At 43.8% G+C, this 14,411-nt stretch overlaps 1 protein-coding gene across 5 annotated transcripts in view; it reads right to left on the bottom strand.

The window, feature by feature from the left end:
* LOC137563881 (putative tetratricopeptide repeat protein 41) overlaps positions 1–14,411 on the bottom strand; it is a 110,539-nt gene that overhangs the window by 92,310 nt on the left and 3,818 nt on the right. For 3 of the 5 annotated variants that reach the window (XM_068276923.1, XM_068276922.1, XM_068276926.1), the window contains exons 2-3: positions 12,719–12,786; positions 1,360–2,573 (exon numbers count right to left, since the gene is read on the bottom strand). In XM_068276923.1, coding sequence (XP_068133024.1) covers positions 1,360–2,152 — 793 coding nt within the window. In that variant the 5' untranslated portion in view covers positions 2,153–2,573; positions 12,719–12,786. Of the gene's footprint in view, positions 1–1,359; positions 2,574–12,058; positions 12,113–12,718; positions 12,787–14,411 lie in introns of those variants that run through there. The other 2 variants (XM_068276925.1, XM_068276924.1) reach the window with 2 other exon arrangements.

Here is a 14,411-nt window from a genome sequence, read left to right as displayed (position 1 = left end):
CTGACGTCTGCCGCCTCCGATCCAGCCCTTAGCGCTGGCCGGAACTATTTGTTCCGGCTGCGCAGGGCTCAGGCGGCTGGGGGGACCCTCTTTCGCCGCTGCTCGCGGCGGATCGCCGCAGAGCGGCGGCGATCGGGCAGCACACGCGGCTGGCAAAGTGCCGGCTGCGTGTGCTGCTCTTTATTTCATGTAAATCGGCCCAGCAGGGCCTGAGCGGCACCCTCTGGCGGTAATGGACGAGCTGAGCTCGTCCATACCGCTAAGGTGGTTAACAGCTTTAAAGTGCATGTATGTGTGTGTCAGAATCAGAATCGTTTATTTCGCCAAGCATGACTGGGTCATGCCCGGAATTGGTTTTAGCATCACAGGGCAGCTCACAAAAATAAGTTACAGTAGAGACATAATGTAAGAACAATGCACAACATTAAGTTACAGCAGAAATATACAATGCAAGGAAAAACCGAGGCAGTATCACAGCAAGAAGCAGCACAACGTACTCAGAATGATCCCAGTACCGTAAACACTCTTGGGCCGTGTGTGTGTGTGTGTGTGCGTGCGTGTGTGTGTGTGTGTCGGGTCTCACCAGGGACACTGACAGCTCAGCATCATGTATACACATTGCTGAACTGTCAAAGCCAGAAAGACCACAGATGTGTTGATATATGGCCTCTATGGTTTGGTGCATTTGTTGTTAAATATGGATGGCCCAGCCTAGGAGAACTCATGGAGTAGCATGAGTTCAGTTTGATCAGCTGATAGATTTGTAAGGCTCTGATTTGCTGGTCATGATCATGTGTTAAACCAGGAAGTCATCACAGCAAATCAAAGGCTTACAAATCTATAAGCTGATCAAACTGATCATGTGCTTCTCCATGAGTTCTCCTAGGCTGGGCCATCCCTATTGTTAAACATGGATTTTGTGACACAGCAAGAGCTGTACATTTTAGGGCGGGTAAATACCTGGCCAGTGCGTTTGCAGTGCGATGCTTTGCCCCCACAACACAACAGGGTCATATGCATAGCACTGCCGCCCTCCCCCCTCCCCAACTCTCGCCCAGTGACATACTCCCTGCTGTCATACCTTGCATCTTGCATGCGAGCCACATAGCTGCCACCAACGTGTTTAACATGTATGTATCACACATTGACTTTCATTACTTCCACCGCCGCTGCTTTGCCATGGAAGTCCAACAATAAAGCACTGTTGACTTTGTGACGGCTCGGTGTCGAATCGGGCACTTCCAGCAACAGGGGAAGTGTACTGGGCACCATAAACTTTCATTACTGTTGCATTACCCTGTGTGTAGAAAGGGTAACGCAACGCAATGAGAACGACCTAGTGTAAAAGGGAGGACTTACCTATATTTCCAGGAGTACTGTGAAGGGGATACAGCTTTTCTATGGCATTACACCAATCTTCAAGTATTAGGTTTCCAAGTTCTTCCTTTGTTTTAAAGAACCTAACTGGTAAACCCTTGTCTACAATTTTCAGTTTCAGGTTCCAAATCCTCAATTCTTCATCCTCATCTTTACTAGCAAATGTTGACACAAAATATGGCTTCTCCTGATCGGCAGCTTGCTGCAATTTTTCTTCAATAAAGCTATAATCTCTGAAGTAGTAGTACTGGAATTGCGTATCTTTCATAAAGGAAGCTTGGATAATCTCAAGCTCTGTGAAGCTACAGTCCTTGTTACATTCATCTAGGACCCAAGGATAGCCACCATTAGCTGCCACTATAAAATCCTCTTCATCCTCCAGCCAATCAGAAGAGTTTATGGGAATCTGGATCCTTCTTTTGGAAGTAAACTTTCCATAAGTATGGCCCAGTAAACATATAAAAAATGGAGATGAGTGGTTAATGTAATCTAGATGCAGTTTTAACTGCTCATACTGAATGTAATCTGAATGTAAGTGGTTTGTATTATACAGCTTTTCTTCCACCGGCCATTTTAGATCAACAGCTTCAAAAGATGTTCCACGCAAAAAACAGAAGTGCTCCAGCTGAGGAAATACCACTTGGGCCAAATAATTCCTTTCTTCTACAAAATCCTTCTGTGTTGAACAGATATAGGGGCGAATAGGTGACCTGCTTGTAAAATAATATTGATGACCTTTGTGAGCAGTTACTGAATACTCTGCTATGTGAGGCATGATAGTATTATGGACCCTCAGTGTGTTTAGTACTGGTTTCTCTGAGTTTTGAAGGATGAAGTAAAGAGTTGCAACAAATAAGATTTATTATGGTTCGTATGAAATTCTTTATAAGGCAAAAATTATATATGTTTGTTTCACAATTGTAGCTTTGTCATGAGAAAATGTTCTCTGCGTTGCTTCTCTCATGCTGCTTTGCACTTCTGCAGATTGCTGGTTTTGTGTTTCTCACCCAGAGTAGCTGGTATGTAAGAACTGGTATCACAACCTGATTCTTCAGGCAATACAGAGCTCAAGTGTCCTTTTTACTCCACAACAGATTCTGAACCACTGTTAAGAACAGAATAAAGAGAATCTCATTGTTGCTTTGAAAGCAATATGGAATGGATGGAACATCAAGGTGTCAGGAACAACCGTCCAGCTGAAATGTATCAAACAGAAAAACAAGGCCAATATTAATCCAATCAGTTTGTTTAAAATTTTCGCTCCAGAAAAAAAACATTTTTTCCTTCACAGTGTGGTTAAAATCTGGAATATCTTACCTCAGGAAGTAATTATGGCAAACACTATACCTGCATTTAAAGAGGGCTTAGATGCTTTTCTTGCATTGAAGGGCATCCACGGCTACAATTACTAGGTAATACCTAGGAGAGTTGATTCAGGGATTTATCTGACAGCCATCTGGAGTCAGGACATTTTTTCCCTTTTAAGGCTAATGGGCCCAGGCCTTGTAAGGTTTTTTGCCTTCCCCTGGATCAACTGGAATATGTGCGGGTTCAGGATGGTGGTTTTATTTTTCTTTCTGGTTGAACTTGATGGCCAGATGTATTTGTTTAACCAAACTAACTTTGTAACTACAGATAGAGTAAGGAGGGGCCGTAACCCTTTTAGAGTTTTTTATTTTGTGCCTAACACATCAGGTTTATTGAATAAAAGGCATGTCATCATGTTATTACAACACTTCAGTTAAAACACGCAATGTACAATAAAGAAGCAGTGTCACGTTCTGAAAAAAGCTGTGTTTACGGTATATATTTGTGATGATCCGCTCAGCTGGCTGCACAGGCAGACAGCTGTTTGTCCATTCCTCTAGTCTGTGGGCTGCAGGTCTCTGGAACAGAGACCTGTCTTTCCATTGCAAGTTTCTGGTCTGTTCTCTTGCTGGGGAATTTGCATACATTCGTTATGCAAATCCCCTACATGCCTTCTTTGATGACTGGCACTATAAGAGCTTTATGTTTCCCAGAAGGCTTTGCTGGTCATTTCCTTTCCATGGTCTGTTCCTGATGGACACTGCTGGAGTGTCAGCCATTGCTATCTAGTATAGTTAATTCCTGGGGGTTGCTTTAGGCTCCCCTTCTAGCCCAGTCAGGTTGTACTATCTGTATTGCCTGTTCTGTCTTGTCTTGCCTGTTGCCATTGTCCTGTCCCAGCGGTGGTGGACAGGAAATGGTTCTGATCTCTGTTCTTGGAGTATAGCTGGCGCAGCGGTTGCTACCAGCTATCTCTTCTGTTCTGTCTCCTGGGATCGCGCTAGCTACTTTTCGCTAGCGCTGTGGATCCTTCTGTTCTGTCTCCTGGGATCGCGCTAGCCACTTTTCGCTAGCGCTGGGGATCCTTCTGTTCTGTCTTCTGGGATCGCGCTAGCCACTTTTTCGCTAGCGCTGGGGATCCTTCTGTTCTGCTACTCTGTACCTGGATCACGCTAGCCACTTTTCGCTAGTGCTGTGGATCCTATCTCTCGTTTGTCCCTGTTTTCGTGTGTCTGTCTTGTCCGCTACGCTTGCTGGAGGCTCGGTGAGGTAACCGTTAAGCAAGCGCTCGCGTCCTCTGTTTCATGTTTGTCTGTTAATGGTTAGTTAGGCGTGCTTGTCTCTATTGTGCTTATCACGTGGAGATCGCGCATAACTGCGTGCACTGTTGCGAATGAGTGCGGTGTTCGCAGTTAGCTAGCGTTTGTTATTTTCCGTATCTCCTTATTGTATTATTTGCTGTGCCTTTGCTACCCTCGTATTCTATTCTGATCTGCCTTGTGTCACGTCTGGCGATCGCACCTCTCGCGATCGCGTTCCTATTTCGTATCTGCTGTTGTGTGTGTGCGCGGTCGCGGGGTGGCGACTGGATTGGCGCACACACATACAACCTGTCCCTTTGCTCAATCTCATTCGCAATCGCCTCTCTTGCGATTGCGTTCTGCGCTTCGTACAATTCCTGTCTGGCACTTGTGGAGGTACAGAGGATTGGTTCCTCTGCACTACCCAGCGCCATCTGCCGACAGGAATTTCCCTCTACAGGTGCGTAGCACCTTTTGCTGGGTGCCTGCAAATATACGCTTGTGGAGGATTTCCGCCGTGTCAGCGCATGCGTTGTGCGCTGATCACGGAGAAAGTTCCACAGTCGTTACAATATTGAAGTCCAATGATGAGTATGAAGAGGTAAGATAGACCTGTTAGCAGAACAATGATTTGGTAATACACCTAGAGAAAAGCAATATTAACCTCTTGTAAAGTTTTTACTGCTGAGATTGTCTTTATTGGGATCCCCACACATGGACTAGAACTGGTGCAGTCAAACAACTGCATACATTGATCTACAGCAGTAAGGCTACAATAACCTAGCAACCAGTGCAATCCACCTCCCTCTCCTACCTTGATAAGCACACGAGCACCTCACATGAGGATGTTTGTTGCATAAATAGGCATAAATGAGCAAGCATTTCAAAGCTGTGCCTGGGTGCTCTTTTAATATGCCTACACAAAGTTGTAGTATCTTTAAAAAACAGAAACATGCTGAAGGCTCTTAATACCCCTGGGGAGAACCATGGTTGTTTTTGAGAAATCTACCTTTAAGCTTCCTTCTTACAGTGCCGATCCAAGAATCCTATCTTTACACTGAATAGAACGATTAGATTGCAGCCTACATTAATACGTTTTGCAGGAAACAATAACAAACGCATAGGTTATATACAGAAATTATGTTTCTCCAAACAAGTCTTTAGAGGGTACACAAATTACTTGCTATGCACACATAACAAACCATTCCTATAGTTGTTATGATGCTGTGTAGCCACCTTATATTAATTATATACAGACCTGGTCTTTACAGGTGGGAAATTTGTACCAAAAATCAAGGTGAGTTGCAACAATCAAAACAGACCAAATATAAAACAATTAAAGCGAACCTGAAATATGTTTGAAGAGGAACTGTCGCAAAAATCTTAAAATTGAAAACACATACAAATAAGAAGTACATTTCTCCCAGAGTAAAATGAGCCACACATTACTTTTCTCCTATGTTATTATTATTTTTTATTTATATAGCGCCAACATCTTCCGTAGCGCTGTACATAGTACAAACAAATAATGGGGAACAGATATACATGAGAAGTAAAAGACACTGTCATGGCATTGAATAGAATAAATACAAATACATACATAGTTGATGTATAGTTGGTACATGTGCATATGTTAAAATTACAGCGGTATGAGAAACACTAGCAGAAGGTCCCTGTCCTTGCGAGCTTACAATCTAGAGGGTGTTGCTGTCACTTACAGTAGGTAGTAGAAATCTGACATTACTGACAGGTTTTGGGTTAGTCCATCTCTTCATGGGGGATTCTTAGCATGGTCTTTATTCTTTATAAAGACATTCCCTGAAAAAGATTTATACAAAGATGCTGGTCAGCCTCCCTGCTCACTGCACACTTTTTTGCCAGTTGGACGGAACAACTGTCATTCACTAAGTACTTTTAAAAATAAAGAAAACCCTGAGAACCCCCCATGAGAAGATGGGCTAGTCCAAAATCTGTCAGTAATGTCAGATTTTTACTACTTACTGTAAGTGACAGTAACATAGGAGAAAAGTAATTTATGGCTCATTTTACTCTGGAAGAAATGTACTTCTTATTTGTATATGTTTACTTGTATTTTAAATTTTAAGATTTTCACGACAGGGGTCCTTTAAAAAAAAGTTTCACTTACCTGGGGCTTCTCCCAGCCCCCTGCAGCCGTCCTGTCCTGCGCCAGTACACAGTGATGCACTGGTCTCCCACCACGGCTCTGTTCCTCTTTGTTCAGTTGCTCTAGTCTAGATCAACCATCAGATAGATCCCTCTCTGATCAACTCTGATATTGGCTGCCCACACACTGCACACAACATTTAACTGAGTCAAAATCTTAGGAGCTGCTGCCTGCCTTGCCGCCTAGGTCTCCTCCATCTGTGCTCCTCCCACCTGGCAGCAGAGCTCTTACCTGGCCGGTTGGCGTGTGTGTCCTGCCGTGTCCGTTGTCTTAACTTTATGCGGCAGGTCTCCTCCTCCCTGTGCCCCTCTTCTCTTCCGTGTCAAGTGACACAAACTAAAGTTCAAACACTAGAGCTCCAGCGTGTTTGATGCTGGAGCTCCGGTGTTTGCACTTCGGCTTGTGTCACATGACACAGAAGAGAAAAAGACATAGGGGAGAGAGGAGACCTGCTGCATTAAAGAGGAACTCCAGTGAAAATAATGTAGTAAAAAAGTGCTTCATTTTTTACCATAATTATGTATAAATGATTTAGTAAGTGTTTGCTCATTGTAAAATCTTTCCTCTCCCAGATTCACATACTTTATTACATGGAGACATTGTTACTGTGGGCAGGTTATTTAGCTGTTTCTAGCTGCTAGACAGCTGTAAACAGCCATTTCCTGTCTGTGAACATTGTTACATTGTGGCAGTTTGCCAGGAGTACCGCGGTATTCAGAGCCTCTTGTAGGAGGGGTTTCAGCACAAAATTAGTCACACAGCGCCCCCCTGATGGTCTGTTTGTGAAAATCATTCTATTTCTCATGTAAAAGGGGGTATCAGCTACTGATTGGGATAAAGTTCAATTCTTGGTTGGAGTTTCTCTTTAAGTTAACTCACCGGACTTGGGAAGACATGCGCAAGTGGGACAAGTGAGAGTACTGCTGTTATTCTGCGTTGCATTGAATGTTGCTAGTGACGTGTTCTTGTCCCGCCACTGATCACGTTAAATTTGCCACCCTGTCCAATCAGCCAATTTCTGATGGAAATTGATCGGGCAGTTTGCTTTACCGATTTCAAGCAGATACAATCACAGTGATCGAATCTGCTATATAAGGGCTGATAGGCTAATAAACAGGGGGCTGTAGCTGCCAGACAGCATTTATGTGTGTTTCCATTTTTATACAATAAATTTGGTGATTTACTGGAAGAAGTGCAGATCAATGGCTTTTTGATCTTAGGAGAGGATCTAACTTTTTTTTTCTGAGGGTCTTACAAGTATCATTTGATGGAACTAGCAGACAGTTGTGTATAAGAATTCCATAAAGCATAGTGTGCTAAGAGATATCCTCTTTCCCTATGCCTAAAAACAGGCCCTGGTGATAAAGGTAGGGTTATGGAGAGCCCCGGAGTGTTCGTTTTTCACCAGTTTAGAGGGGTTGAGCTAGGTTAGGTGTTGGCCAAATTACAGCATGTTGGGATTATATTGTAGACTACTCTTCCTGTATTTAGATCTTATGGTGCAGAAACCACTCTCAGGCCTGGTTCACACTGCATGCACTTTTTGTAGCGCTAGTGATTTAACTACTTACCGAACCAGGTGCAGTATAATCACGGCCCGGAAAAACTTCAATTGAAGTCCCAGGGCTGTGAATCTTCGTCTTCAGCGGCAGGTGGCTGCGCTCGCAGCCATCACCGCTCATTAGCGGGAGATAAATGAATGGGAACACAGTTCCTGTGTCAATGAACGCCGGCATCTATTAGATGCCTGCTTTATTGTATCTTCCTGGTGTTACACTGCCACGCATTACTTCCGATTCACGTACTTACATACGTGAATCGGAAATGATTGAGGACATCTTGTGCCCAAATAGTAAAACTACATCAAAAATGCATTTAGTTAATAAAAATACCAACACTGACTTCTAAAATTAACCTTTCCTTTCCACACTCTCCCATAGTACCCAATCTTTTTTTTGTATAGAAATGTTTTTTATGTTTTTTACATAAAGTAATACATAAATAGTTACCTTAGGGACTGAACTTTTTTTTAATATGTATGTCCAGAAGGTATATTACTGTTATTTTTAATGTATGGGCTTGTAAATAGCGATGGATGCAAAACTGAAAAAATGAACCTTTATTTCCAAATAAAAGATTGGCCCCATACATTGTACTAGGGAAATATTTTAAACGCTGCAATAGCCAGGACAAATGGGCAAATAAAATGTGTAGGGTTTTTCCATAGTAGACCGTTTTATTTTAAAACTATGATGGCCAAAAACTAAGAAATAATGATTTTTTTCCATTTTTTTTCTTATTATTCCAATTAAAATGCATTTAGAATAAAATCATTCTTAGCATAATGTACCTCCCAAAGAAAGCCTAATTGGTGGTGAAAAAACAAGATATGGTTCATTTTGTTGTGATTAGTAGTGATTAAGTTATTGGTGAAAGAATGGGAGGAGCGCTGACAGGTGAACATTGCTCTGGTCTTAAAGGGGGAAAAACCCCTCAGTGGTCAAGTGGTTAAAAAGCACTTGCTAATGCAATGCTATGGGTGATTGTTATAAAATCACTTGGCTCAAGTGAGAACAAACTCAAAGCATTACATTAGCAAAGGTTTTTAATATCACCAGCACTTAGAAAAAGCTCTTGCAGTGTGAACCAGCCCTGGAGAGAGAGGGGGAAAGAGAGAGGGGGAAAGAGAGACTAATAAAAGACTGGCAGGACCAAACTCTACACAACAGTAAAAAAACATGAAGGCTAATGTCTCACTTAAATTAAGAGACACAAAAATGACATGTCTGCTGGCTGCATGCATGGAGCACAGCCCAGAAGTAAGTACACCTGCCAACCTGTAATAGCTTGTGCCATTTACTGACTGAGACTAAGACAATATTAGATAACAAATATAAATTTACATTATAACAGCTAATGTATTCAGTAAAAACGAATTGTTGGGACAACGTCCATAATAAAGCAGGCTAAGCCTAGTAAACCTATGTGGATTAGTGCTTTTCAAAGTTCTAGAGTCTGTGCAAATCTGAAACCAAGAACCCAGGCCAAAGATCCAGAGAATATCCACTTTACAACAATAAATAATACAGTACTCCATTACATTTATGTAAAGTACTATTTTATATTACATACTAGTGACCTATCATTGCCGCGGGCGCGCCAACCCGTTGCGTGCACACACCTACGCCCGGCCTGCCCCCTGGCACGTCCTGCGTCCTGTCCCAACAGCTGTCAGTGCAGGACATGCGCAGTAGCGCAAAAGCACTGACACGGGGACAGGACACAGGGACACTTGTAGATTTTTAGGTAGGATTTTTGTCCTCTGTAATAGTATTAATATATTTTTGTGGTCTGTACAGCGAACTGTCGCAGTTCATGACTGGGGACCACCTGACACTTCCGTAGCTTGCTAAAGAGAGTAAGGGCCCGTTTCCACTGAATTTATCTCTATGCAATTTTCGGAATGCATGCCTTTTGCCAACGTGGATAATGCTAGCATGGTAATGTAAATTATTTTGTACCGTTTCCACTAGAGTGATGTGATTTTTACACAAATGTAAATGCACTACCTGCTGCAGTTAGTGTTTATAGGGAGCAAAGGGAGCTAAAAAAATGCAAACAAAACATGGTACTATTCCATTTTCTTGTAATTTCCCTGTTTTAATGTAATCTTTCAAGCCAATCCAACTGAAGATCACAGTAGCATATATAGAAATCGCACAAAAATTGCACAAGAAAAACAAACAAAAAACAGTTAGTTAAAATTGTCAAAAATTGCAAAGAAGTGTATTTGCAATTTGTAGTGGAAAGAGGTGCTAAGTTCAATTTTGGTGCTGGTATATTCAGTGTGAATGCCAAGAAAATAGCAGGGTGACAGAGTCAGCCTTTTCCTGTCTCATTATCTTAGACTATAATGTTGAATATTTTAACCGCAGCATACAAGGATTGGCAGCGGTTGCACGACCATGCTGACCCTGCAGACATGTATGTCAGCCTTCAAGGCACATACTACCGTGGTCAGTGTAGATTACAGAATTTGGTTACAGGTATCCTTGAGGCCCCGTTTACACTTGCAAGTGAGTACCTGTGTTGCCTTACCCCATTCTACTGCAAGGGGTGGAAAGGCAACAGTTAAATCTATGTTTACTTACCTGGGGCTTCTTCCAGCCCCTAGAAGTCTTCTGCGTCCCTCGCCATAGCTTCGAAGCTCCCCAGTGTCCTGCTGGCTGCCAGTAAAGCTCACCGACCCATCGCTGGGTCATTGCTTTTGCACATGTGAGCGCCCGCTCGCGAACCTGTCTACGTCACCCGGCACATACTACGACTGTGCATACTAATGTGCAGGTGCAGTAGGCACCAGGTAACATGGACAGGTTCGTGAGCGGGCGGAAGCACAGACCCGGAAGACTTCTAGGTGCTGGAAGAAGCCCCAGGTAAGTAAACATAGATTTAACTGTTTAACACGTTCATCATTTAATGCGGTCCATTATTGTGTGCCAAAAGTATCCGATTCGATGCAGGTCTGCATCGCGCTACCACAAGCCGCGAGCCTAACGCATGGAGCTTAGGGTAATGCAAGCAGGAGCACCGCATCACAACACAAAAAAAATAACTGTAAACCAGCCTTAATCTTCCAGCAGCAACAATGAATAATTTGGCCCACTCTTTTCACTAACTACAACCCTCCTAATCTATGTATTAGCTTAAAGGAAACATCCAAGGAAAATAAAAATAAAAAAGATCTACTTACCTGGGGCCTCCTCCAGCCCCTGGCAGTCGATATGTCCCTCGCTGCAGCTCCAGGGTCCCGGGGTCGCCTCCATTGCAGATGCTTACCTCGTCTTCTACTGCACAGAACACTCCAGGCCATGTGAGCGTGATCAGGCTGGTGTATTCTCAATGGAGGGGATCCCCGAGCTGCAGCGAGGGACAGATTGGCTGCCAGGGGCTGGAGAAAGCCCCAGGTAAGTAGATCTTTTTTTTTTTTTCGTCGGACCTTTCCTTGAACTCATAACCCAAAACCCCTAATTTCTGACAGTATCCATTTCTTCTTCAGGGTTCCATGCCCAGTCTTTCCTGCAGCCATTAAGCTGTTAGTACCGATGGTCATGTCTAGGAGATCTCATGGAGAAGCATGTAATCATTTTAGTCAGGTGATAGATATGTAGTCTCTGATTTGCTAGCCATGATCATGTGCTAAAAAAGGATGTGATCACAGCAAATCAGACCTTTGCAAATCTATCACCTGATCAAACAAATCACATGCTTCTCTATGGGCCATATGCAATTCACTTTTTCTCCTAGGAGATCATTTTTCATTTTCTATTTCAAATAATTTTTCAGCACTTTGCAACTGAAACTTCAGCACTTTGCACTACCAAAAGGTTGGTGACAATGGGCCTGATTCACTATTCGGTGCTAACCTAGTTAGCACGCCTTAAGGCTTTGGGGGTGCTAACTAGGGTGCTAAATAGTTAGCATGCACCAAGCTGAATCATATCGTGCGCAAAGTACCGCACGCAAAACTTTGTGCGCGCAAAGGCCGGTTCGCGCGAAATATCGCACCCTATGCGCCTATAAGGTCGCATTGGATGGGCCCTAAAGGTCGCATGGGTGCGAGCGCTACTTTGCATGCAAGCGCTAATTAGCACGCGCTAAGTTTCTATAGGAGTGATAAGGGGCTTTTCATAAGCGTGCTAACAGTTAGCACCGCTTTGTGAATCAAGCCCATTGTATTATTAAAATTATTTTGAGTATTTTCTTGCTTGCTGGTGGCTTTAAATGTATTTTATTGACAATTTAGAAAATATCACCTAGGAGAAAAAGCAGGTGAAAACATTAATTGCATATGGGCCCATGTGTTCTCGACATGACCATCACTACTCACCCTGAGTCCACCTGCTTCATGCTGAACATATCTACACCACATTGCTCAGGTTCTGCTGGAGAGGATGGAAAAAGATGAGCAGGAGGCACCCAGCTGCAGGGTCTGCTAAAGCAATCTAATGCCTGGTACACACCATTACAATTATAAACAGGGTCCAGATTTGCAGGATTTTCACAGACCCTGATCACTCCCAGATACGCGGAGGGGTGGTGAAGGCAGTGCAAAAATGGATCTTCCTCTACACAAGCTATTATTTCACACAAAATGGAGGGAGATCCGCATACTCCTCCACTTCACGTCACCCCAACAGGGGTCCCCCAGGTTGCCTGAGGAGGTAGCAGCCAGGACCCCTCTCCCCGCCGCTGTTCCTGCTACCCCCTGTCCTGGCTGCTACCCCCTCAGGCTACTTGGGGGACACCTATTGGGAACCTGGCTGCTACCCCCACAGCCATTTTTTGGGGGGAAACAAAAGAATACAAACGGATCAAAAACATTTGCTGCAAAAGGGCAGCACAGATCCATCTGCGTTCCCCTTTCTGAAAACGGGAGCCCGGACCGTGGATTGTGTTCTGCAACTGGATCTAGTGTGGATCAACCAAAAGGAGAATTCACACTTGTAGTGTGTGGACAACGTGTACAGTACTTCATTTTCCCACGCACCATGCGCATTCTTCTCTATTTCAACACATGTGGTTTGGATCCTGTGAGTACCATTCCTTAAAGAGACACTGAAGCGAAAAAAAATATATGATATAATGAATTGGTTGTGTACTATGAATAATTACTAGAAGATTAGCAGCAAAGAAAATATTCTCATACTTTTTTTTTCAGGTATATAGTGTTTTTTCTAACATTGCATTATTCTATAATATGTGCAGATTACACAACACTCAGCATTCAAAATGATTCTTTCAGAGCAGTCTGTGAAGTAATGACCTCTCTTCTAGCAGAGAAAAAGTAAACAGTTCACTTACAGTTGAGATAATAAAAGTCAGATAACAGCCCTCTCCACGACTAACTTAGTCGGAGAGCTTAATGGCTTGTTTGCATAGAGATAACAACTGGAGTTTCTCAACTCTTCCTGTACTGGAAACAATTAGACTGATGTATCTGATCTTAATGTTTTATTTCTTAAGGCCCATACACACGTCGGATTTCCGCGAACGACGGGTCGTTTGAACGACCCGTCGTTCGCCCGCTAAATCGGGCGTGTGCACAGGCTGTCGTTCGCTTGATAAGGGTGAGTTGGATCAAACTCACCCTTATCAAGCGAACGACAGCCTGTACACATGCCCGATTTAGCGAGCGAACGACGGGACGTTCAAACGACCCGTCGTTCGCGGAAATCCAACATGTGTATGGGCCTTTAGCTGTACTACACATACAAATCATAATATCATAATTTTTTTTTCGCTTCAGTGTCTCTTTAAGGCTGGTTTCACAGTGGGACGTTACAGGCGCACGTTAGAGCAGCCTGTAACGCACCCCACCGCACAGCAATGAAAAATCAATGGGCTGTTCACAGTGCCCACGTTGCGTTACTTAGTAACGCTGCGCCATTAGACAACGTACTGCATGCAGTACTTTCTAAGCTGCAGAGCCGCGTTAGACTGTTTGCACATGCTCAGTGACGTTGGAGAGGAGCGGAGAGCGGCCAGGCACATGGCTAATTAATATTCACTGCACTTAGTGACGTGCAGTGTTTACTTCCTGGAGCGGCCGCTCTGTGCGGCGATTGGCCGGCTGGACCACGTGATGCCGCATGCGTCCAAGAGTGCGCATCACGGCATCACGGACGCCAGAGTGAGCTGCACAACGCGGCTCACTCTGACGTCCAAAGCAGGGAGCACCAGGCGTTGTGTTAGGGGCACATTATGCGACCATAACGTTCCCTAAAACGCAACGTCCTGGTGTGAAACCAGCCTAAAGGACAACTGAAGTGAGAGGGAAATAGAGGCTGCACTATTTATTTCATTTCGAGCAGTATCAGTTGCCTGGATATCCTGCTGATCCTGTGCCTCATTCTTTTAGCCATAGACCCTGAACAAGCATTTGCAGATCAGGTGTTTCTGACATTATTGTCAGATCTGACAAGATTAGCTGCATGCTTGTTTCTGGTGTTAGTCAGACACTACTGCAGCCAGATTGATCAGCAGGGCTGCCAGACAACTAGTTTTGTTTAAAGGGAATATCTGTCAGGGACCGGGAGCCAGCGGCTGAGAGCGGCGCTGCTGCTAGGGACATAGCGGCTGTTAGGGGCTGGAGGGAGCCCCAGGTAAGTAGATGTCTTTTTTTTTTTTTTGCCAGCTCGGACATTTCCCTTAAAGAGAAACTCCAACCAAGAATTGAACTT

Source organism: Hyperolius riggenbachi, chromosome 3 (genome assembly GCF_040937935.1).
Source record: "Hyperolius riggenbachi isolate aHypRig1 chromosome 3, aHypRig1.pri, whole genome shotgun sequence".
NCBI classification, from domain to species: Eukaryota; Metazoa; Chordata; class Amphibia; order Anura; family Hyperoliidae; genus Hyperolius; species Hyperolius riggenbachi.
The sequence above is the reverse complement of the archived record's forward strand: the minus strand, read 5'-3'. Positions and strand labels throughout refer to the sequence as shown.